The sequence below is a fragment of the Heterocephalus glaber genome, unplaced genomic scaffold, assembly GCF_053883595.1.
Source record: "Heterocephalus glaber isolate CG9 unplaced genomic scaffold, H.glaber_assembly_v1.0 deba00001472, whole genome shotgun sequence".
In the NCBI taxonomy this organism is placed as follows: Eukaryota; Metazoa; Chordata; class Mammalia; order Rodentia; family Bathyergidae; genus Heterocephalus; species Heterocephalus glaber.
In genome coordinates this window covers 5,619,252-5,645,003 of record NW_028258315.1, presented here as the reverse complement: position 1 = coordinate 5,645,003, position 25,752 = coordinate 5,619,252, and the positions used below count along the sequence as shown (strand labels likewise).

At 42.9% G+C, this 25,752-nt stretch overlaps 2 protein-coding genes across 24 annotated transcripts in view; one reads left to right on the top strand and one right to left on the bottom strand.

Annotated features, from left to right (window-relative positions):
- The window catches only part of Fars2 (phenylalanyl-tRNA synthetase 2, mitochondrial), a 463,399-nt gene that overhangs the window by 405,829 nt on the left and 31,818 nt on the right, over positions 1 to 25,752 (bottom strand). For 22 of the 23 annotated variants that reach the window (XR_002396033.2, XM_021260707.2, XM_021260714.2 and 19 more), the window contains one exon: positions 23,993 to 24,077. The exons of the other annotated variant lie outside the window; for it this stretch is intronic. Coding sequence is in view for 6 of the 22 variants with exons in the window: in XM_021260714.2 (XP_021116373.1) it covers positions 23,993 to 24,077 (85 nt within the window). In the remaining 16 variants the exon portion in view is untranslated. The remainder of the gene's footprint in view (positions 1 to 23,992; positions 24,078 to 25,752) is intronic. 23 annotated transcript variants of the gene reach the window in all.
- On the top strand, positions 24,602 to 25,413 carry LOC106009610 (small integral membrane protein 15-like). Its single transcript, XM_087181150.1, has one exon. It carries the CDS (start codon positions 24,602 to 24,604, stop codon positions 24,920 to 24,922), a length of 321 nt encoding a protein of 106 aa, XP_087037276.1. The 3' UTR covers positions 24,923 to 25,413.

The window sequence follows — 25,752 nt, the reverse complement described above, 5'->3', positions numbered from 1 at the left end:
TCTGATATAATTATTGTCTTTGTGCCAATGTACCATATTTACATGTGCTTTTCTTCTGGCTTCTGTCATGATTTTCTCTGTCTTTGATTTTTCTTAATATTGTATGTCTAAGCAAAGGTATTTTTGGTATTTGCCTGTATTTTCCTATGAGTTTCCTGGATCTGTGGTTTGGTATCTATCATTAGTTTTGAAAAATTCTCAGCCATTATAACTTCAAATATTTTTTTGTCTTTTCTTTTCCTTATAATACTCATTACACATATGTCATACCCTTTACAATTGTTCTGTAGTTCTTGAAGATTTTTTCAGTTTTTTCACTGTCTTTTCTCCTCATATTTCAGTTTAGAAAATTCTTATTTCTGTATCTTCAAGCCCACTGACTCTTTCCTTAGCTGTGTCCAGTATGCTGATTCATTCAGGGGCATTCTTTATTTTTGTTACACAGTTGTGACTTTTTGTCTGTTTATTTGAGGTGCTGGATATTGATCCCAGGGACTTGTCACTGATCGACATCCCTTTCTTATTTTATATTTTGAATAGTTCTCTTTTCTTTTGGTACCGGGGGTCAAACTTGGGTCCTTGAGCTTGCAGGGCAGGCAGTGGAACCACTGAGCTAAATCCCTGGCCCTCTTATTTTATATTTTGAGACAGGGTCCCTCTACTTCTCTATGTTGCCCAGGCTAAGATAGAACTCGTGAGCCTCTGAGTACTAGGATTACGGGTGTGCGCCATCACACTTGGCTGTTACAGTGATTTTTTGAGTTCCAGCATTAGCTTTTGATTCCTTCTAGAGTCTCCAATCTCTCTTCTTATATTACCTGTCTACGCTTACATGCTACCCACTTATCCACTGGAGTCATTAGCTTTTTTCTTTCTTTCTTTCCTCCTTTTGATTTTTCAGTGCTGGGGAATCAAATTCAGGTTTTTGTCCATGTCTTTAGCATATTAATCCTGGGTACTTTAAATTTTCGGTCTGATAATTCAAACATCACTTCCATATCTGAGTCTGAGTTGGCTGTTTTCTCTTTCTCTTCAGTTACTTTTTGCCCTTTAGCATGTCCTTTAACTCTTCCTTGAAAGCAGGGTGCAATGCGCTGTGAAAGGAACTAAGATAGAGGCTTTTAGAGTAAGGGTTTGTGTTTTCCTGGCTGGGAGTTGGACTGTTTACTGTCAAGGCTAAAATCTCCCACACTGTCTTTGTTGTCTCCCCTGCTGCCTCTGAGTTTCCCTGAAGGCACAAGCCTGGGACTTCTTGGGCTTTAGCCTCTACCCTCCAGGAGCCTGGCGGATGGTACAATGAGAACTCTGGGGAAGCTGTCTTTCAGTTCTGCCACTAGGTCCCAGTCTTTGGTGAGCCTGTTCCCCTGGAATGTGACCTTCACAACCGGATATCTGCTTTCTTTTTGCACCTTGGGCAAGACAGAAAAGTAGAGGCAGATGGCGTTGACTATTTTCCATCCTTCGGGTTACTTAGCGTAAAACAGTTTCTTTTGAGGGCAAGCTTCTGCTAAGAAGAGAGTTGATTCTCTTGGCATATTTATTTCACAATGGTTCCTTTCCTCTCCTACTGTGAGCAACTGGAGGTGATTTCTGTGAGACTCTAGTGGGGTTCCCAGAAGCAGATTCCTAGAAGTATAGACACTCCCCTAGGACTGGGCTTAATGTCTGTGGCTCTCAAAGGAGGAGCAGGCTGAGCCTCAGTGACCACCAATTACAGTCTAATTGTTCCTGAGAAGCTATAATTCCAGGCAGCCCGCTCCTCTCCACTTCCCAGGCAGTGGTTAACCCAGTCGCTGCAGCTCTCTGATGGATCTAAGCAGAGTCATTCATTTTCAATTTGTTCAGCTTTATAAATAACTTCTAAAACCAGATGCCAGCCAACAAGAGTATGGCTCCTTCACTGAGCGTCTGGATACTATCCGGGCCCCTCTCCATAATGAGCACTTTGCAGGATGACACTGAAAACCAGCCAGGTAGGTAGGTCGGTCTGTCTGTCTCTCTCTCCCTCCCTCCCTCCCTCCCTCTCTGGAACGACTTATTTGGGGATTGTTCTGTGAGGTAGCAGGAGGGAAATTACTTCATTTAAATGAAGCGTTTCCTAGATGGTGGTTTATCATGGTCATTTGCCCCTGAACATGCATTTATAACCAGCCCATCACAGATGGCTAGGTGTTCCTGCCCCTCTGTTCTGCTCTTCTATAAATACATACATACATACAAATAAGCAAAGGAAAAACTTCTCTAAGTACTATGTGGCAACCAAAGGTCTGCTGATATCTATCTCATTCTTTCTTTGAAAGGTGGGGGAGAGATATTCATTGCCAATATTTAATACTAAGGCTGTGCTTTTTTTTCAGATTGTGATGGAATGTGCTTTTGGTTTTGGTGTAGTTTTGGGGTTTATTTTATTGGTCAGATTGTGTTTCGATAATTTCTGTTTTTTTCACACCATCAAATGATATTCATTTCAAATTTATCCCTGAGATTTCTGGCTTTAAAACTTACTCTTTCCCCTTGGTAAACTGATAGTGTATTTAATTAACTATAATGCATGTCTCTTTGAATCACATCCATGGCAACAGCCCAAACTGTTACACAGAGGGTTAAGATTTTACCATGGGGTTCTGCAGGCGCTCCATGAAAGGAAGGGGGTGGAAAATCTTTATATCAAAGTCTTTCCACAGTAATTTGGAAAGGTCAGACAATGTCTATATAAAGGGATATTCTCAGCCAGGCCTGGTGGTACACACCTATAAACCTAGGACTTTGGGAAGCTGAGGTAGGAGGATGCCAAGTTTGCACAACATAGCAAGACCTTGTCTCAAAATAAAAAAATAAGTTTTTTTTAAAGGGCTGAGAATATAGCTCAGTGCAAAGACCATATGTTCAATCCCCAGTACTGCCAAAAACAAAAAACAAAAATTAAAACTCTTTCAAATTTCCAACTTGATATGGGGACAAAGTGGTTTTAGTCTTGACTACTGCTTGTCCAGGATTCTTATAACAATACATAGAAGATATAATACCCAGCTAGAAATTATATTTTGGAATAAAGAATAGCTTAAAATTCAAGTCATTCAAAGAACAGAAATCTTACTGTACAAGAAGATCCTCAGGACATCTTTTCACAAAGCTAAGAATCTACTGGCAGAATCATCAGTGAGTAATATTACCTGCACCCATTATGTGTCTGGTTGGTAAATTCAGATTTTTATACATTGGATTTTCTTAAAATGGAACACAACTAAACACTGGCTAGAAATTGTATTTTGTGCTCAGAAGACTCCAGATTGCTGTGTAAGATTTGCCTCACGATTCTCCACACACTTTTCCAATGAAAGGATCTAAATTTTCAATTCCAGTCTATGCAAGAGTGAGGAAATCTGTTATCTCCTTCACCACCCTCCGCTTTTGCAAAGCAACTGGAGCTCCTTAGGTGGTGCTAGGCCAGGGTCATCTCATGGCCTCCGGGATCACTGTGGACCACAAGAATGAGAAGAACTTCCTTTAAATAAATATAGGACCGCAGTTGGACACTGGAGAAATACCACACAGAACGCTGAGGGGGAGGAGGCGCCACCCTGCAGAGGAGAACGGGACTCCAGGCAGCGAGCTCAGAGCTAGTGCTCAGCCAGCTCACAGAAGGAAAAACCAGCTCAGCGGTCCTTGTGGCCCAGCGGGGCAGGCAGGGTCACCCTTGCCAAAGCAAGGAAAGGATCCCCAAATCGTCCCCCTCCTGCCCCACTTCTCCAGACTCAGCCCCTCCCTCTCCTTCACCCCCACACTAATCTCATTCATCACAAGTTCTGCTGACTCCCTCTGTTCAGCACTTCAGGGCTCCAGTTCTCTCCTTCCACCTCCATGGCCATCCCTGCACCTGGCCGCCTTTTCCTGCAGGAACCCTTAACTGGTTTCACTGCCTCTAATCTTCACCTCCCCGGTCCATTTTTCCCAAAGCAATCAAAACAATTTCTACTTTATAGATTCACTGGCTAAAATCTTTCAGCATTCTTCACTGCTATGTATTTCTACATGGACAAAGTCCAAATGCCTCTGCATAATTTATCAGGCCTTCATAAACTAGCTCAGAGGTTCCCAGTTTTCTATGCACTGAAATCTGTGAAGCTTCTACAATTCACAATGCCTCAGACACACTCCTCACCAGTTAAATCAAGGTGTCTGGGGGAAATGAGACAGCAGTATTTTAAAACCCTTTTAAATCCCAGATGACTTCAATATGCATCAAAATTTGGAAATCACTGAACCAAACACTGGTTACCTTTCTGGGTTCTCCTATCACCACTCCCCTAGCACATAATCCACTTCATCAGAATTAGTTTCCTTTTTTAAAATGGTTTCTTGTGTGCAAGACTTTGTGTAGCTGTTCCCTCCCTCTGGAACCCTCCACTCCATTAAGCCTTGTGAAAATCTAACTCCCAGAAGAGTTCAATTCAATCTACAGCAGAGTCCTGAAAAAATTTCCTAATGGAAAGTGCCAGCTGGGGGAAACTCAACAAGTTACCAACAAGGAAAAACCATATGAAATGGCAATACTTGCAGATTTGTGTTGTAAAAGCTATGGTGTATAATTTGTGAATACAGCTGAGAATCAGATAAAATGATTAAGTATAGTCCTACACCAATTGGCCTTTTATCCAGTAAGTGTCCATGGATGAATTAAAGAACAAAGTATAAAACTGCAGTAAGTTTGGAAATGTCCAAGAAATGAGATCTAGCCGGTCATAGCCTCTCGGGGTGTGTGTAGCTCCCAGCAGACAGGCAATCTGGATCCACATGAAGGATTTTGTGGCACATCCCAGCCTGGTGACAAGGGACAAGTGAGACTGACACAATATATTAATAAACCGTGATGTTTAATACCACTGAAGTTCACTTTATGAGGTTTGTTATTTGTATTCTGTTGGTCAAATGCACACACCCATCCATCCCGGAATCCTCTAATCTGGGTTATTTGCCACACAACGAGTTGTGGTGTAGGTGGAAAATGTCCCCAGAAGTCTCGTGTTTAGAAGGTCACTGGATCATAGGGCACTATACTCATCAGTGGATTCATCATGGATGAATTCGTAGCTCTTAGGAGGTGGGGCCTAGGTGGAGGTGGTCACTGGAAACACGACCTAGAAGGGTACATTCCTGTCCCTGGCTCCTCCCTTCTCTCTGCTCCCTGGCTGCCACGGGCTGAGTGGTTGTCTTCCACCAAGCCCTTCCAGCATGCTGCTTCTGTCTTGGAGCCAGCTGACCAGGGACTGAACCCACTGGAAAATGAACCAAAAATCCTCCCCTCCTTTAAGCTGTGGATTGTGTTTACTGTGTCTCAATGAAGAGAACGCTAACAAACTGTGTTCTTTCTGGGAAAGTGCACTTGCCCTGTTATACCACTAACACAAGTGTCAGGACTCTACTGACCTGATGATAGTCTCCTGAAACACTAGGTTTGCTGGGAATGGGGACATGCCCACCTCAGTACCAGGAATCCCCAGGAGAAAGCACCAGATGCAAGTCCCTAAGGAAAGGGACCATGCCTCTGCTGTTCAGGAGCCAGTCTCCAGCACTCCAGAATCTTCTACATAGAGCAGGTGCTCTCATTTTTACTTGAGCACAAACTGGACCCCTTGACATTGATATCTGTATCTGTGATTTTGAAATTCTAAGAGATGAGTCTTTAAGGAGCATAAGCAAAGAACAGAAAGCAAGAATGGAGTCCCACATTTGCTAGCACACCCTGAGAATGGCCCAATTTTTCAAAAACCTCCTCAAATGAGCACATTCCCAGAGGCTACAAGACAAGCTGAATCTTGGAAGCTTTGATAGCCCCTTGTTTTTCTCTGCTCTAATATTCTGCAGCATTGTTAACATCTTTTTTAGGTTGGCAATATTGTCTTCAAATATCAAACAATAAGTCCTCAGATAACAAAGATAAATCCCAGTCTACTTCTCAGTGTTGTCATGAAACTTAAGTGAGAAGTATATGAAAAAAGCCTTCTCAAATACACACACCAAAAGGAAAAAAAAAAACCCTACATAAATGTAAGTTATGAAGCCTATGACAGATTAATAGCAAAGCCTAGAAGAAATTCTCATTGAAATTTTTCTACTTTAATTTTTTGGGATAAATACTATGAATGAAACTGGTACCCTTTTGAATTAAAAGTGCATTCAAAAAGACGCCAGCTTCATTCATGATCTGAATTGCTTCCAGAAGACAGCCCCAAGTTATTTGCTTTCTCTAAATTATCTACAAGTTTCAGACATTGTACACAGCTAAAAAATTCATGAGAAGTCAAGGAGCTTCATGTACCTAATTTGGATTGTGGATGAGTATGGTTGTAAAACCACCCATAAACATTCAAAAGATTCTGTGACCCCCTTGCATGGAAAGTAATTTAAATTAACTTATGCACATATTATACCCATATGTGGATCAATTCATATGGAACCACAATAAATATATCAATAGGAATCAGAAATACATAACCATTGTGAAACAAAGTAACCCGTGGGTGGATTTTTTGTCTCCGTTTTTGACAGCTAAATCCAAACCCAAGTTCCTTATTTCCACCTCTTACATACCATTATGATCTCACCCGTGTTAAAGCCCAGAGCGCATAAATCCAGCACAGTGGTGCATACCTATCATCTCAGACACCCAGGAGCCTGGGGCTCGCAAGGCTGAGACCATCCTGGGCAACTGAGCTAAAAATAAAATGAAAAGGTGAAGGGATGGAGCTCAGTGGTAGAGCACTTGCCTAGCAAATATGGAGCCCTGGGTTTAATCCCCAGTACTGGGGGAAAAAAAGCATAAAATTAAATTAAATGTTAAAAGAGGTGCATAGCCTTCTTAGATAACTAAACCACTGAGGTAAAAAACAGAGAAAGTCTATTATCTTAGAACATTTTCATATATCTAAACAGGACAAGACAAATAAAGCTCATCTCAGTCCAATATCACAATTGGCAACGAAAATTTTGGAGGAATACTTTGCCAGTTAATATTTCTTAGGGTTGCGAAATAAAAAGCAAGAAAAGGTCCTGTAAGCTCATGCTCAGTTCATCCCTGTTGAGCTAAAAAACAGTAAAAGGCTGAGGGTGGTGCTCAGGAGTAGAGCACATACCCAGCATGCACAAAAGCATGCACCCTGGGTTTGATCCCTAGCACCATAAAATAAAAAATTAAGATTAAAACAGACTGTACACACGCACACACACACACACATACACTTCAACAGGATCCCTTCCTTGATCTACACCTCGAGAGTCACTTTTGTCACTTTTCCTAAAACAGTTTCCTGTGATCCTTCTTAACTGGGAGGAGGGAACTCCTGCAATATCTGTTAAATCTATCAATGAAACATATTAAATCTGATCTTCCCCAAACCCATAATGGAGATTGAAATACCCAGATAACACTGAGCTTTATCCAAGCTCTTTTGTGCTTTTATTTTGAGAGCTAGGTTGCCAAGGCTAGCCTAAAAGTTGGTATCCTCCTGCTTCAACCTCCTGAACAGATGAGCCTACAAGTGTGAGCTACCATACCTAACTCCTTCAGATCATAGACACACAGAGTCAGGAACCACAGATGGATTTTCTTTACAACATGCCTTGGAACTCCTTCTCTGACAGCACATTTTAAGTCCTCCTTCCTCACTCTGAACATCTGTAGATGACACCATCAAGCAGATGTGTCATGACTCATTTAACCAGTGCCCCTCACTGATACACTGACCATTTCCACGGTTTTGCTATAACAATGGTGATGAAATAAATATCCTTGCCCATGTGTCTTAGCAGACCTTTTCACGTGCAGACAAAGGGCAACTGTGTAATGGTAGGATTGCTGGGAATGGGCACACACATTTTGTTTGGAGATTGTCAAACTCCACTCAAGAGAGATTTCTCAAGTTACTGTACCAAGGACAACATCTTCATTCCCTCACTCAACACATTTACCGAGCCCTGACATTTTTGTATGGTACTTTCAAGACAGCAGTAAATTAGGCTATGTTGTTTTGTTTTTTAAAGCCTCTGTCTGTGGAATCTGCATTCCAGCAAGGAGTTTGTTTGCCCAAACATTCATGAGCACTCTGAGATTTTTTTTCACCAAGCTGATCAAAAACGCTGTCTCACTGACTTGCCTTCCACTGATTATCAGGGAGGGTGCACATTTACATGTGTTTTTCATAAACTACTAATTCATACATGCACACACACACACACAAATATATTGGATTGTTAGCTTTCTCATTATTTCTATGGATTTTTAAAAAATTGTTATCAGCAGTTCTTGGTCATGTATGTTACAAATAATTGGCAACTTGTAACAACTTTATGGGGCAGTTTGACTACCTTTGCAGGGTTTTGTTTTTTCTTTTCTTAATCAAACCTAAAGTTCATATCATAAAATTTATCAATCATTACATTACGATCTTTGAGACTAACGTCCTACTTAGAGAAAGATCTTCACTTCAACATCATGAATAAATACACCCATGTTTTCTTAAAGACATTTTACCTGACATTATTCCATGCTTAAATCTTTTATCTATATGAAATTTTCTTGCGCATAAAATATGAAATGGACATAATGCATTTGGATTATTACTCATTTCCCTAAACATTTAATTTGGGGGAAATGGATTCTTCCAGCAGAGATTTGAGAACCATCCAGTTGATTTCTGAACAGTTCCATTTATCTGTTGCCTATTTATCCTTCTGTAGCAAGAAGTTTACACTGTCCAGAGCCAACATTCAAGCCGGCATAGCCTCATAAGACACCTAACACATGGCACGTCGAGCTGCCCCTCGTGACCCATCTCTTAAAGTTCCCGGTGCTCTGACAAGTGTAGCGGGGAGCTGGGTCCTGATTCCTTTCGCCAGTCTCTCCGTAACAGCAGCAGGGGGAATCCTGCTGCTCTTTGACTTGGAACTGCACAGATCCCACAGATTAATGTATAAAGAATGAATGCCTTTCAATACTCTTAAACCTTTCTCTCTCCATTTCTTGACTCTTCTATTAGGGTTTTAAAGTCTTCATCATATATGCCTTCCACATTTCTTATGGCAAGTTTGTTCATAGCTATTTTGCCATTTTGACTATTGTAAGAAACTTACTCAAAAGATATTTTGCTGGCTGGGTAAAACATGAGCCCAGCACAAAACATAAATTCTGTTCCACTCTCATCCTTAGGCTCCAGATTTCTTCCCCAGAGTTGGGATCTCTACCAAGGAAATTGACTTTGAATTGGCATCAAAACATCAATACTTCTGCGTTTAAGAAATCAGTGTTTCATCTCTAAAACATAACGTTCAAGGCTAAAACACAGGCAGCCAAGTGTAAAGGTCGAGGCTTTCTCCCCTCGGTGAACAGCAACCGCTCCCTTGCCTGGCAGCCGTGAGCCCGGCTTGTCCTTTGCTCTCCCACAGGCAACTTGCTGTAAGTCCTCAGAGCCCTCCCTGTGGTGCGGGCCTCCACGGCCTCCATTGCTCTCCCAGGGAGAGAATCTGAGCACCAGAAACCACGCTTATTCCACACCCCACTATTTACTCCACATATTACGCAGTGTCTGGTACAGACCGAATGTGTCCTCCCAGGTTTCATGGGTTGGATTCTTCCCATTCAGGTGCTATCTGGAGTGGGACCTCTGGGAGGTGACCAGGTCACAGGTGTGGACCCCTCACGAATGGGCTCACTGCCCTTAGAAAAGAGGCTTGAGAACCTGTGTCCCTTCCTGTGTGAGGGCACAGCAGGAAGGCTGTGTAGTCACCTACAATCCAGGGAGCCCTCAATCAGCTACCAAGCCTGCCAGCACCTTCATCATAGACTTCTCAGCATCTGGAACCGTGAGAAATAAATGTCTGTTGTATATAAACTATCCAGTTTATGGTGCTTTGTGACAGCAACCCAAATGGCCTAAGACAACTGTTAATAACGCACCACTGCACGGTGCCCAGAAAGTACTCAAGACTTTATCAGACGCGAGAACTACAGTCTCAGGGCTAATCAAAGCGTGGTCTGTCTGATGCCAGCCCGTGGTAAGATAAGGACAGACAGAAAGAGTAAGTACATGGAAGCCTTTGCAGCGAGGTGACATTACTAGCGCGTGCGAGATCGTCCTTCCGGTCACCCGTGTTTCTTACACTCTATGAACTATCGGTCTACTAGAGTAGAACGCAAACGCGGTCCCCCAGCTCTAGAAGGCATCCACCGGACACAGCTGCTTCCTCTCCTGGCCTGCCAAGCCGTGCCGAGTGCTTTCTCCACACAGCCACACGGAACCGCACTCGTGCGGCACGGAGCCCTTGGTGCTTTGCCACAGCCGTTGCCGCGACCTGCGACTCTTCCGGTGCCGGCTCCTTCCTGCCTCTGGACTTCCGCCCGATCTTCCTCAGCAGCAGCCAGCCGCCCTCACTGCCCCTCTCTTCCCAGGACGCACCACGCCTTCTGCCAACCTCTGCCCGGGGCACTGTCCGGGCCGGAGCCGACGCGCTGCACACTGAGGACAGAATTATCCTCACCCATGGTTTTTGGTTTTGGTGTAGGTTTGGTTTGGGATAAACAAAAATCAAACGTGCTCCCTACTCTCACTAGAAACTCCCACATAAATGGCAAATACCTACAAACCCAAACTGAAGCAACAGTTAAGGTCAGAAACAAACAGAAGCAAACGTGTGCTGCCGTCTTAGAAGATGCTCACCTCCGGAAGCCAGGCGGAGCAGCGTGGGCACCCCCGTCAGCTCCCGTCAGGATCAGGACTGCTGGGTGGTTTTGCACCCTCACTGGGACACCTCACCCCTCCTACCCACTACAATCTGGAGACCAAGAGGAGGTGACCCTGAGTCAAGAAATCAGGAATTAAAATGTGCCATACGGATACCAACTCCCAATGTAGAATGGAATCACTACATATGCAAACCAATTAAAAAGTTCTTAATGCTTTTAATCCAAAAAAAAAAGGAAATCAATTAGCTAATAAATGTGCCCTATAATGTTCTAACTTACTACTTAAGAAATTCAAAGCTTAATGCCATTTTTTTGTCTAGGAAGTTAACAAAGCTAAACAGCAATAATACCAAACACTATGTGTTGTAAATGGTTCACTCATACATTTGACATCACTCGTTTCAAGTTACAGAAAACAATGTATCAATATAATACAACATAAATGTGTGTGGGCATTTGTAGAATTTAAACCTTTATCCTTTGTTTGGCCACCAATTCCAGTCTAGGAAAATACCCAAAAGAACTAATCCTAAACACACAAATCTTTATGCAGGAAAGGCCACTAGACAGGCACGGTGGCACATGCTTGTAATCGCAGCATCTTGGGAGGCTGAGGCAGGAGGGTCACACGTTCAAGGCCAGCCTGGTTGGGCAACTTAGCGACTCAGTGAGACTGTCTCAAAATTTAAAAAGGGAGGTGGGGGGTGGCTCGGTGGCAGGCCCTGGGTTCAATCTCCTATACTTGAGGGGAAAAAAGGCTCTCTATGCAATTGTTCACAATCAGGAAGATAAACAGCGGTGGTGAACCTATGGCAGGTATGCTGCAGTGGGCTGTCTGTTATCACTGAAAGCTCTGAAAGGTTTGCCATCCCTGATAGAGGAGCTTTCCAATCAATGCCTCTCAAATGAAAGGGGGTGCTTGGCCCGCTAGCCTGCCATGGGCAGGGAGGATTGAAGGTGGGAGGCCCACAGCCTATGGACAGCTCACTGAGGGAAAAAGGACGGGTCCACTCATCCAAGTGTTTAAAGAGAAATATTTCCATAAACGCCCCTCAGTGAATAGGAAGTCCCTATAAAGGGAATTACATAAGAAAGAACAGTGCAGGTATTCATTTTGAAAACGTAGCATTTTCCTAAAATGTAAAAATTTCCTAAAATTTTGACTGCAACTCCATAAAAATTATCTGCAGAAAAATGAAGGAAAATAAATAAGTGATTTCCATTCAGGTAGAGGGCACTTGGGTAAGTTTTGTTCTTCTAATTTTTCCCTATTTTGAGAGCAAGATATTTTATCATGAAAGGCAACACAATCCCTTCAAGACCGACAAGGTCGCAAGGTGCCTCCCCACACAGGCACCGTTGGCGGGAGGCCAGGAGGGCCTCTGTCCTCCTTCTACTGCGGGTGTGCATAGCCTGGTCCTGCACAGGAGACAGCGTGCAGCGAGACTGTGAGGGAAGCAGAGCAGACCATTGCGTGCCCTCTGTGGATTATCCAGGCCATCTTTGTCCTCACCAGGAAGAAAGCGCCCCTGCACTGGGACACACGAATGAAGCAGGGCTGACGCTCCAGCACCATGCATCAAGTGAGCCATCCAGTCCAACCAAGGCCGAACCCCTCTAACCCTATAAATTTCAGACACACAGTCAAAGCCCCCTGAAATGTAAATACCCATAAATTCAGGTCCTGATTACCCAGTGGCTGTAACCACTGACCGCTTACCATCAATTTCAGGGGGCCTTGAGCCACCATGGAACAAGCAGGTTCCAGTTACCTACAAATCATTCGAATCCCAGGACAGTTATCACAGGGGCTGTTCAGAAACCAGCAGACTGTTAATTCCCCTTCTCGCTTTGTCTCCATGCTCATTTCATTTGCCATTCACCACGAATACTGCCCTCACCACTAATGCGTTTAGCTTCAGAATCTCAAATGCACAACCAAATGTGCACATCATATTGGGGGTGGGCAAGAGGTTATGGTGAGGAAGGAGGAAAAACAATCACACAGTGGATGCAAAGACGGAGTTTAGATTTCAGTCACACGAGAGAAATCAAGCTCAAAGTTAATGCTCCTTGGACAATCTTAAATCTCTACTCTGGGCATATGGATCATACTGACAGTTTTACTAAAATCACAATTGTGGCAAATACACACTCAAATTATGTACCACATCTAACACATTATACCTTTAAAATTTTTATAAAATTGCTATTGAGACCCAGAAATAATGCAAAGCTGTAATTTTGTATATCAATGAAATTTGATTCCACACAGTCCCTTGGCATTCCATAAAAATTTCCAGACCTGTAAGGCTCTGCACTTGACCTGACTTAATGTACTGGAGCCACAATCTCAAAACACATCCCTATTCGGCTGCAAGAGAAGACAAATAAGTATAGCCTCAGAACAAAAAAATTTCCAACACATCTCTGTGGAGGGCAGGGGGAGGGGTGTGCAACAAGCAGCCCAGGCTCCTCCTCTAGCAGAGCACAGAGGAAAGGGTCCCGGGACACCCTGCAGGAGGTTGCCAGTGTCACCCCATCTGTGTGATCTCAGGGAAGACACTTTATCCTAAATGGGTTCAATTTCCTCAACTGTAAAACGAAGAGATCCCAAAGGTTGGTGTGGTAGGTTATATACAAGAATCAGAGTTCTGCTTAGACATCGACACTGAAAAATTCCTCCACTGAAATTTCCTCTTCCTTTACCCCTGAGGAGTCAGCTGGATGTTTTGCATGTGAGCACAAGAATTATGGGATCCTATTACTTAATGTCGCCAAAATATTTGGGACCATGAGGATAAGGTACTAATTTCCCTCATTCATTTGAGAGATACAAAACAACCACAACTATGAAACGGTGCACTGGACATTTTAGAGAACACTTACTGTAAATTTTAATACCATCCCTACTTTCAGGTATTTATTATTTATGATGCAATTGAAAAGTTAACAAATTGAAAAAGATTGCAGTGATGAAAATCAAAACAAACTGCTCATCATAGTACACCCAAAATCCTTGTAAACCTCAGCACCCCCATTCAGCACTCAAAACACTGACCCCTTGCTCTGCAAAAGCTTTTTAAGAAGATGAGATCCCAGTTGTTGATTCTTTGTAATATTCCGCTTGCAATCGGGATTTTATTCATAAAATCTGCCTACACCTATGTCTCCAAAAATTCTACCTATTCTCTTTCAGTAGTTTAGTGTTTCTGTTTTAATATTTAGATCTTTGATCCATTTTGATTTTAGTTTAGTGCATGGTGAGAAATATAGGTCTAGTTTTAGTCTCCAGCATATGGAAAGCCAGTTTTTCCAGCACCATTTGTTAAAGAGCATTGTAGTCAGGTTTTGGCAAAACAATTAAACACAGGACATATAATTTATAGGATTGTTTTATGATAATTACTCAAAAAGTCAAATGCAAAGAAGTGTAAGAGATTAACCACACACTACGGGCCCAAAGAATCAAGCCCAGGTCCTGAAATGTCCCACACAAGTCCAGCTGAAGGCTTCGAGTCCAAGGCAAAGTCCTCCATGAATCCAGCCAGAGGCCTAGAACCCAAGGCAATGTCTCATGCTTGTCTGTATTGAGGATCTGCACCTGGAAGGCCCAAAGGCCAGTGGTGGGAGCCAGAAAACCTAGGCCGGTGGGATGAAGGATTTGTGCCACAGGCTGAGGGATCCACATTGGAGCCAGGAAGTGATGCTCACGGTGAAGATCAGAGCTTCCCTGACGAGAACAGCAGCCATTCCCAGCGACAGCGAGGCCCCAAGCTCCTCAGATGAGAACAGCCTAGTTCACATCAGGAAAACCATCTGCAGCAAGCTTCTCCTAGAAAATCAATAGGCCACGATCGTCCTCTCCAGTTCTCTCTTTATGGCGATTGGCAACCATCCAGGGCCGGGGATTTAGCTCAGTGGTTCCGGCGCCTGCCTCGCAAGCACAAGATCCCGAGTTCTATTCCTGGTACCAAAAAAAAAAAAACCAATTCTTCCACACCCAACCACACTGATTCAGTTCAGCCGGGCATTACAAGTTGACCATTAGTTAATCCACTACAAAGAGGCTATCTTTCTTCCAGTGGTATTTAGCTCTTTTGTAGAAGATAAGGTGATTGAGTGTGTTTAGTGTTGTTTCTGAATCTTCCAATCTGTTCCACTGATTCTGGGGTCTGTTTTTTTGCCAGTACCCTGCTACTTTTATCACAGTAGCTTTGTAGTATAAAATCAGGGACTGTGATGCTTCCTGCCTTATCTTTGTTGGCCAGAATTGCTTTTGCTATTGTGTCTCTTTTGGTTCCAGATAAATTTTAGAATTGTTTTCTCTAATTCTGTGAGGTACGCTATTGGTATTTTGATCAGGATTGCATTAAATCTGTATAACAATTTTAGGAGTATGACCATTTTCACTATGTTGGTTCTTTCTACCCAAGAGCAAGGTAAATCTTTCCATTTCTTGATATCCTCTTTGATCTCCTTTTTCAGAGTAGCTTTCAATCTAAAGATCTTTTACTTCCTTTGTTACATTGATTCCTAAGTATTTCATTTTTTCAATGCTATTATGAAAGGTGTGGTTTCCTTAATTTCTCTCTGAGTTTGTTGTTTGTGTACAACAATGCTATTGATTTTTGAGTGTTGACTTTGTATCCAGAGATGCTACTGAATTTGGTTACTAAATCTAGAAGTCTTTTGGTGGAGTTTTTGGGGTCTTCTATGTAGAGTATCATGACATCTGCAAATAATGATAATTTAACTTCTTCCTTTCATATCTTTATTCCTTTTATTTCTTTCTCTTGTCTAATTGCTCTGGCTAATGTTTCCAGAACTATACTGAATAGGAGTGGTAATAGTGGACAACCTTGTCTTCTTCCTGATTTCACAGTAAAAGCTTTCAGTTTTTGACCATTTAGTATGATGTTGGCTATTGGTTTCTTACAGGTAGCTTTTATCAGATTGAGATAAAGACCATCTATTCCAATTTTCTGTAGGGTTTTTATTATGAACAGGTGTTGGACTTGGTCAAATGCTTTTGTACAGCAAAAGAAATTACCAACAGAGTTGGAAAAACTTTTTGCCAGCTTTTCCTCAGACAAAGGACTATTATTTAGAATATATAAAGAACTCAAAAAAAACAGACCACACAAATATAAAAGACCCACTCCAAAAATAGGCATCTGAAATGAATACACACTTCTCAGATTAAGTACAAAAGGCAAATAAATATATGAAAAAATGTTCAACATCACTGATCATTCGAGAAATGTAAATTAAAACAACGCTGAGGGCTGGGGATTTAGCTCAGTGGCGTTGCACCTGACTTGCAAGCACAAGGTCCTGAGTTCAATCCCCAGTACCAAAAAAGTAATAATAATAAAAATAAAACAACGCTGACATTCCATCTCACTCTAGAAAGAATGGCTATGATCAAGAAATCAACCATTAACAAATGCTGGTGAGGCTGTGGGGGAAAAGGAACCCTGCTCCACTGCTGGTGGGAATGCAGTAGACTGGTGCAACCACTGTGGAAATCAGTGAGCAGATTCCTCAAAACACTAAAACTAGAGATTCTATTTGACCCAGCTATTCCCTTTCTTGGTATCTACCCCTGAAAGAATTAAAAACATCATACCACAAAAAACAGATTCTAACATAAAAGATCATACCACAGCGATATATGCACACCCATGTTTGTAGCAGCACAATTTGCAATAGCTAAATCTTGGAAACAGCCCAAATGTCCACCAATTGAAGAATGGATAAAGAAGAAGTGAGATTTTTATAAACAATGGAGTACTACTCAGCCATAAAGAAGGAAAAACTTGAGCCATTTCTAGGTAAATGGATGCACCTTGAGACCACATACTCTTAAGTGAAATAAATCAAACACACATGTGTAAATATCACCTTGTTTCTCTGGTGTGAGAAACCAAAAGTGTAAATAAGGACCAAAATGTATTCTAGATATTATGAAACAGGAAAAAAAAATGCTCAAATGGAAAGGGGAACTAGGGAGGGAGGAGGGGAAAGGAAAGAAGGAAAACAAAAAAATGAGAAAAAAGGAAAAATGGAAACAATGCTTTTATAAACAAGGGGGGAAGAGAGGTTGAAGGGCAGGTAGAGGATTGGGAAAAAAAGAGGAATTAAGATCTATTGTGTACATGCACAAATACCCTACAATGAACGTGATCATTATGCATATCTAAAATGCACCAATAAACTTAACGAATAAAGAAAACACTGACCTGGTAAGGTGAGGCAAGGTGCTCTGCCCAGCCCAGAGTAGGCACATTAGGCACACGTGGCCCCTGGGCACATTACCAGTACTTCCAGTGCCCTCCACTGTGGGTTCTACAGTACCAGCCTCCTGCGTGGCCACCTTCACTCCATCTTTAGGCTTTCCCAAAAACCAGGGTACCATGAGGAACTTAGTCACAATCTCTGAATGGTCTTGTCCATTGTACAAATTCAAACAAGTCACATGCAGCTTGCTTTATCCCATGGCCAACACACTGTTCAACTAAACCCTGAACTGGATAATTGTTATATTGACAGTGACACCTAGAATATTCCTACTAACAAGGACAATGAGCGCTCTTACAAGGGCTTAATCAACATAGGCATGAACTAAGAAGCTTCACACACACACACACACACACACACACACACATCCCTCTCCCACCACGGGAGGCTTCACCCCTAACCCTTGGCAGCCATTTGGGAAACAAATGCCCTGTTGAAGGCATCGTAAATTGTCTCCACTCTGCAGGAAAGCAATCTGGCAATTATGTTTGAGAAGCCATAAAAATCTTCCAATTCTTTGACCCAAGAATGCCACATCTAGGGCTCTATCATAGGAAACTAATTCAAAATATGGAAACAGCTACATGCACAATGGTATACCTCACAGCATTATTAATACTTGTGAAAAGACAAAAGAGATGTGCATGTCAACAATAGGGTTAAATAATTAAGAGTGTAGCATCTCAACAGAATACTACGCAATCATTAAGATAGTACCTATGGAGATTCTGCAGCAATGAAGGAAAACAGAGATACAAAACAAGAGATGCCTGTGAACAATCATTGAAAAAACTTTAAAAACCGATAATGATTGTTTTGAGGTAGCAAATGTGGCTGTTTCTTCCGGATCCTAAGCTTTTTGTAATATTGTTATGGTGCGCCTATAATTAAAATAATCACTTGTAATTAAATGCAATGCACACCTCTGGTCTCAAGGATAAAGAGCCAAGGGCTACCGTGCAGCCTGCTCTCTTGCCTAAAGAGTGGGGGCTGCATTCCACGGAGCCGCAGGGTGTAGGGCTCTGCCGCACAGAGCAGCTTCATGCAGGGCACCTGGAGGCGCTGCGTCCTTGTCAAATGATTGCCAAAAGATGAGCAGTGTCCATCTGCTCAGCCTGGTCGATTCCTTTCATTATGAGCATCCTGAGGCAGAGATTTCCCCAGGCGCACCTCAGCAATGGCAGTTTAGTAATCCATTTTAAAAATTTATACGGGGTCACGCAGGGCTGTACAATCATTCGGTGAAAGTACCAAGCTCAAATTTTCACGTGTGGAGCAACGAGGAGTATGTGTGGCAACAAAGGCAATAGCTGCAGAGAGAGAGAGAGAGGAACCAGCCACGCACCCCTCCAGTGAGGCAGAGGGCTCGGCACAGGGTGTTGCCACACACGGGTCCCAGATGCACGAGTCGAGGGAGGCAGGATGGGCCTCTCCCAGGTCGGCAGGTCAGGGGCGTCACCAATCTGAACAACTGGCCGTGGAAATGGACTTCAACTCCGAGCGCTGTACCCCTCCCGCAGGCTCAGCCCTGTGCACAGCCGGGGGCCAGATCCTCCCAGGGAGCTAGGGAGCTCTGGGCCTGCTGTATGAGAGCCGGGAGCCACTTGTGCATTCTCACCCTCATCCCTGTGCCCAAGAACCTCTATTCGCCAGCATGTGTGACCAAGGCCTTATGTCTCCTCTTTCCCTAACTTCCTCTCTGACCAAGCGCCGGGAGCAGGCAAAGAAACGGCATGCAGACACAGGTTCTGACATCAGATAGGTCTGACTTCACACTCAGGCCGCTTCACTCTCCTCTACGCAGCCTCCCTGAACCTGTTTCCTCCTCTGTCAAATCAGTATCTGTGCCACAGGATCGTTGTGAGGTGTGAATAAAATAAATGTAAAGTGACGGAAATGCTCAGCTGTGCACAGCCTGTCTTCCCCTGCACCAGCCCCACCCTTAACACCAAGGCCTTCCGGGCACAGCACGTTTGTACTTTCACGTGGACTCCCCACATGAATACTGAGCCCAGAGGCCTGGAGAGCCAGTGTCGTGCCATGCGGTGAGAAAACCCAGACGCTTTGCTGACCCCGGCATCAGTGTAGCGCAGGCACTCACTCTAGGCACTGCCTCAGATCCGACCATTGTCGGCGCGGAGAAGTGCAGAGTCCCAGGCCCCACCGGCCCTACCACAGGAGCTGCATCTTGATGCAGTCTGAAGGCTCAGTTGCCTAGGGCTCTCACTAAGCAGCACAGGTCGGGTGCTAAGATACTGCTGTTCCCAGACCACCGCTGGAGGCACCCAGCTGGAAAGCTCCAAGGATGTGGGCCAAGAGGTGGAAGACCGTGGCCTGGGGTCTGCAGGGGACACGGAGAGGATGGCGCCTGGCTGGTGCTGTGGAAATGCCTGGCTGAGAAGATAAACAGCAGGCAGCAGAGGCGCAGAGGCTGCTTGGTGAAATCCCAGAGGGAGACCCGCCTCACACTGCAGCTTTGTTTCCTCAGCTGAATGGCTGACGCAGAGGACAGGGTTCACCGAAAGCACCTGACACTGCCTTTTCCTTTGGTAGGGTCCATCAATTTATCCCTAATTTCAAAACGCCGAAATCATGTTCCTTAGCTTTACAGAGAAATTTGTTTCATACTTGTTGGCCCTCCCTATTCCGTTGGCTCTCCCTATTCCATCCTATTACAGGTTGAGCATTCCTAAATCTGAAAATCCAAAATGCTCCAAAATCTGAAACTTTTTGAATGTGACCATGACACAAGTGGAAAATTGTACATGTGACTTCGTGGAACAGGTGACACTCAATACAAAGGTACACTAGAAACTGTGTATACAATTACCTCCAGGCTACATGTAAGACGTATATGAAACATAAATGGATTTCGTATTTATATTTGAGTCCCATCCCCAAAATGTCTCATTATGGATGTGTGAATCTTTCCAAAACCTGAAAAAGTCTGCAACCAAACTAGTCTGGTACCAGGCATTTCCACTAAGTGATACTCAGCTTGTGTAACATTTGACTCCATGCTTCCTACAGGAAGATGAAGCAAACGATCCATGAGAGACAGTGATGACTTCTAAAATGAAAGTGGCTGACACTGGCTTTGAAGAGTCAGGAGGTAGGGTGGCTGGGGACAGCAGAGGCTGGCAGAACATCAGAAATCAACTGGGTAAGTTTTCTTCTTTTTTTGAAGGAGGACTTGTTACCTTGCTGCCATTTTGATTTCAAACTCCTAGGATGCTAAAAACTAAGTGAAGACACCAGAAAATGAGGTGCCTTGTTTCTATCACCTTTGCCTTTTTCTTGGTGACATAGGTAACTAATTAGCCCCAGGAGGTCACCAACCTGGGAACAGCTGCAGAGAAGGAGGTGAGGAAAACGAATGAGTAAACTAGAAAAGCAGGCCAGCTGAGCCAAGGGCCCCTACAAGCACCCACCTGAGGCGCATAGTCTCATTTCCGGGGACTTCAGAAGTGACCAGGTGCCCTGCCTGTTAAGTAAGTAATCTGTCTCTCTCAGCCAACAGTGCCTCCCACCTCCACACACCTGTCACATCAGTGATTAAGGGAAGCAGTGTGCACAAAGGTGAGCAGAGAGATAGCCTCCAGGTGCCCACAGCTGTGAAGAAATTATCTAAATGGGAGTGTCACGTCAAACCCAGTGAGCCTGTCTTTGAACAGGTCAAGGAGGATCAGCAGCAGATGTCCCTTCTAAGTCTTTCTTGTAAGTCAAAGGTGAGAATTTCCACTATGCTACTCTGAATTAGCAGCTATGAAGGAATATATTTACATTTGCTTATAGTATACATACTGATATGTACACACATGCAATTGGCCCTCCATATCTGTGGGTTCTACATTCACAGATTGAACCACCTGGGTCAAATATCAAATATCCAAAGTATTCAGGAGGGAAAAATTGCATCTGCACTACACATGTACAGATCTTTTATCTTCATTCTTTAATCAATACAGTATAGCAATGACTTGCAACACACTACATTGTATTAAGGATTTTAAATCATCTAGAGATAATTTAAAGCATATGTGAGGATGTGTGTAGATTCTAGACAAATACTATGTCATTCTCATACAAGGGAGTTAAGCATCCACCGATTCTGGTATTTGGGGGAATGTATCTCTGCTCTAGCTATAACAAAACTGGTTTGGGGTTAGGCAGGTAAGTCCTCATCCTTGGCCAGCGAAGTAACCCCATTACTTCTACCATCAAGTAAGGTCTCCCTAACACACAGGAGGAAGGCCACCATGGATCACACATCTTTTCTGCTCCAACTACACAGAGGGCTCTCGAAAAACAAAATAATGACAATTTTTGAAATGTTACATCTAACCAATCATTTTTTTAAAGAAATCAAAGCAAGAAGAACGTTACATCTCCAAACCTTGTACTTTCTACCAAATAACCTTAAGTCAAAGTCCAGCATAGCCACTGCCCTTAGAGAAAGAAGACAGTACCACATACATCACTGTCTTTTTGTTTTGTTTCATTTTGGTGCTGGGGATGAAACCCGAGGCCTTGTGCATGTTAATAATATGCTCTGCCACTGAGCTACAAGATCCACCTCAAGATCAGTCTTTTTAAACCAACTCCGGGGACCAGGTTGGACTTAGACAAAGCACTCCTCCAATCCAAAGAAGCTACAAATTGACTATGTGATCACGCAAACATGCACCTAGATTTTCTGGCTTAATTATATGGCCAGGTGTTTACATTCACAAGAGGGTAAAAAGCACTGTAACTGTTCACACAGGAGGTAAAGGTTTTAATGAGAAGTGTGATCATTAATTGTGATTGTGAGCCTGACTTGAGGCCTAGCAGATCAGTACCGCTCTAGGTGTGCCTGATTGACATGCAGGCTGCAAACTGAGGAGGGAACCCCCACCCCAGCTGTGGGTGGCACCAACCCACAGGCTTGTACCCTGGATGGAATAAAACGGGAAAGCAGAAGGAAGGCTGCCCTTTTTCTTCAAAGAGCTCTGGTCTTCACCACTGCCTTGGGACACCATCTCCAGTTCCTTCAGTCTTCTAGGGCAGGCTCTCCAGGCTTCCAATGTAGACCCTCCCAGTTTCCACCACAGGCAGGTGGCAGACTCTGCACTGAGCTCCAAGCCTTTGGCAGCTCCAGGCCTTTGGCTGCTCCAGGATCCTCTGGCTCTCCAGCATGTAGACAGGCATTTCAGATTCCACCGCCTGTGATTCCGCAGACAGCCACTGGGACTCCTCTCCTTCTGATCCTGTAAGCCTACCTAATAAATCCCTCCTATAATTACATTTTATATTGATTTTGTTTCTCTAGTGAACCCTAACTAATACAAGAAACCTTCAGGAACTATCAGAAATATCAGCACAAATGTCATCGGTCTTCAGTTTATAAAATGAAACAGCCATCAAAACCCCAAAGGTGGCCCAGGGATTTAGCTCAGTGGTTTCACCTCCTGCTGCGCAAGCGCAAGGACCCAAGTTTGATCCCCAGTACTAAAAAATCCCCAAAAAATCCAAAGGTGACCTGCAGCTTGCACTGAAATCTAGGCGAGCAAATTGCTATCTTCTTCTATATTCCTATATGCAGAGTAAACTACATCTGTCTTCCACAACAACCAGCACTAAATCATGACTATAAAGACATACTGCATGATAGGAAAATAATTTCCCAACACAAATAAAGAAAATAGAAGAGAGTTCCTTTGTTTGTAAGGAATACATTCCAGCAGTCTCAGCTAATAAGGATACCAAAGCAAAGACATTGTTTACATCTTTACCATAGTAAAAATCTTAATTATGGCCCAAATAACCTATTAGAGAGAAACTAGAGCAGTGATTCCACACCTTAACCAAACATCTCAGAAGCTTTGTAAAATCTCAGAGGTCCAGTACACATCAAATCAGTCACTTCGGACTCTCCAAAAATAGGACCCTGGCATCATTTTTTTAAGCTATAAGTAGACTACAGTGTACAGTCATAATTGTCCACCACTGAGCTACAGATTATTTTCGAGCTTTCTTCCACAGCAGAGAGTTCATTTTAGCATGCTGAGGGCCCTTGAGACGCCAGGGAAAGAAGTTTTTGTCTTCTTCAGACCTTGTAGAGAGGCTGAGGAGCACGCACACCAAGGCTCTCCCACTTAAAATATAGCTCTGATGACACAGAGTCCAGGAGAGTTCTCTCTCAACAAAATAGATGCAAAGAAATGAATGAGTAAGCTTCCTGGCTATTCCTCCCCTGTTGATAAAAGCTGGGAAATTCACTTTATCTGAATAAAAAGAAGCCTTTAATGTTTACCACTGCTATGCTCCAGGTTTCCCTAACTTAAATCTGGCTTTAGATACTTTTGCTTGATTTTCTTTGAAAGCAGATTTCTGACGGTGATGGTTAGAGCAGAACTGCATTTAAAAACTCCACTAGAATCAATGCACAGTTGTTTAAAGTTGAAACAAAAAGTTTAAAAGCAAAATTTTACCCAAGAAAGTTAAAAAGAAAATCAAACATACTGCAGGGGCCGGGGATTTAGCTCAGTGGTTCTGCCACCTGCCTCGCAAGCACAAGGACCCGAGTTCGATCCCCAGTACCAAAAAAAAAAAAAAAAAAAATACTGCAGACATGTTTTCAAAATTCTGTTTTAAATAATGGGAATATTTGAAGTGTGAATTTGGAAAGGCAGGAAAAAGCTGTATAGAGATATTTAAAGAGTAATATTTTTAAAGAGTGCATATTTAATTTAAAAAGCAGGCTAACTTTAATAGCCCTTTCCAACATGAATTCTAAAGGCAGACTCTGCTCTGTGTGCCTCATATGTCATTAGAGGTAAGTACTGGAGTCGGGGTGGTAAATTCCAATTTGGACCTACACATGTGAGCTTGCTGAACCTATGTGAAGTACACTTAACCTCCCTCTGTGCCTACTCTCCTCTCTAACACTGAAAGATGAAGAGTACCTACCTCTTAGGTGGTGAAATTGGAACCCGAAGCACTGCTGGTGGGAATGAAAAATGATGCAGCTGCTGTGGAAACAGTGTGGAGGTTCCTAAAAATGTAAACACAGAATTATCGTATGATCCAGCAGTTCCACAAATGGGTTTACGACTACAAGGAATGAACAGATATCCATATACCCATGCTCACTGCAGCATTACCTAGAACAGTGAAAAGGTAGAAATAACCCAAGTCCCCTGAGTCATGAATAAACAACACGTGGTAAATGTACACAATGGAATGCTCTTTAGCCTTAAAAATAAAGGAAACTTCAACACATGCTACAACATGGATGAATCTTGAGGATATGATGTCAAGTGAAATATGCCAGTCCACAAAAGACAAATACTGCATGATGCCATTTATATAAGGTATTCACAGTAGTTAAATTCATAGAGATAGAAAGAAGAGTGGTGGACTTCCACTTTCTTGCTTCTGGTGTGTGAATTTGAACTTCTCAAGAGTGTTTTAGAACTAAAGAAGACAACAAATAGGGGTCATCTGAAGTTTACTGGCCCCCAGGACAAAGTTGGAGATCACTGCTCAAGCATAAGTTTTCCTAAGACTGCATCAGAGATGTCTGATGTAAAGGCTTGGGCTGAATGTTGTGGAGTGGGCTGCAAAGGGCCATATGGTTTGCTTACGACAGTTATTTTGGCTCTTACTCCACTGTTCCTAGCAAGCGCCATCCTGTCCTGGAAATTGGCCAAGATGATTGAAGCCCGGGAGACGGAGGAAAAGAAGAAACAAAAACGTCAAGAAAATATTGCAAAAGCTAAACGACTGATGGGCTGGGGATTTAGCCCAATGGTTCTGGCGCCTGCCTTGCAAGCACAAGGTCTCGAGTTTGATCGCCGGTACCAAAAAAAAAAAGCTAAACAACTGAAAAAAGATTGAAGGGATGAACAGACTCTACAAACATAAAAAAGTCATTTGGAAAATTAGGCAGCTTGGAAGGACCCCATGAGGTTTCTTTGCATTTCATGGAAGTTATTATTGTCCATATAGAAGAATCATTCTGGAATGTGACCTCAATACTGTACTAACTTTGAGGCCTGGGCACAGATGTTTGTTGGTGACCACTGGCAGTTACTATAAATTAGTATTTGATTATATTGGTTGAGTATCACTGATGCCTAACCCAGAATACTCCAAAATCCAAAACTTTATATGCACAGATGTGATGCCACAAGTACAAAATTTCCCAGCTGACCTCTCGTGGGTCTCAGTCAAAATACAGATGCACTAAAAAAATGTATAAAATTTCTTCTAGTCTGTATGAAACAAATGAATTTCCTGAAGATGTCTCATTATGTATATGCAAGTATTCCAAAATCTGAAAACATCTAAAACATGTCTGGTTCCAGGCATTTCAAAGAAGGAACATTCAACCTATAGTACAAATTCTTTATCACTGACTTAGTCATTGGCCATTTTGTAGCTATGTTCTGAAATAAAAACATCCTGTGGAAAAAAATGACTTTACATTATGAACTCTGTTCAAACAGTGATCTGAAACAGGGTCCTATTCTCAACAAAGGATATTAAGAATGTTAAAGTCGGGCCAGGAATTTAGCTCAGTGATTCCACCACCTGCCTCACAAGCGCAGGGTCCCGAGTTTGATCCCTGGTACCAAAAAAAAAGAATGTTAAAAGTCAAGCTTGTCCTCTTTGAGGTGAAAGTTTGCTTGGGCTTAAAAAAGATATATTAATCACACCTTTTATCA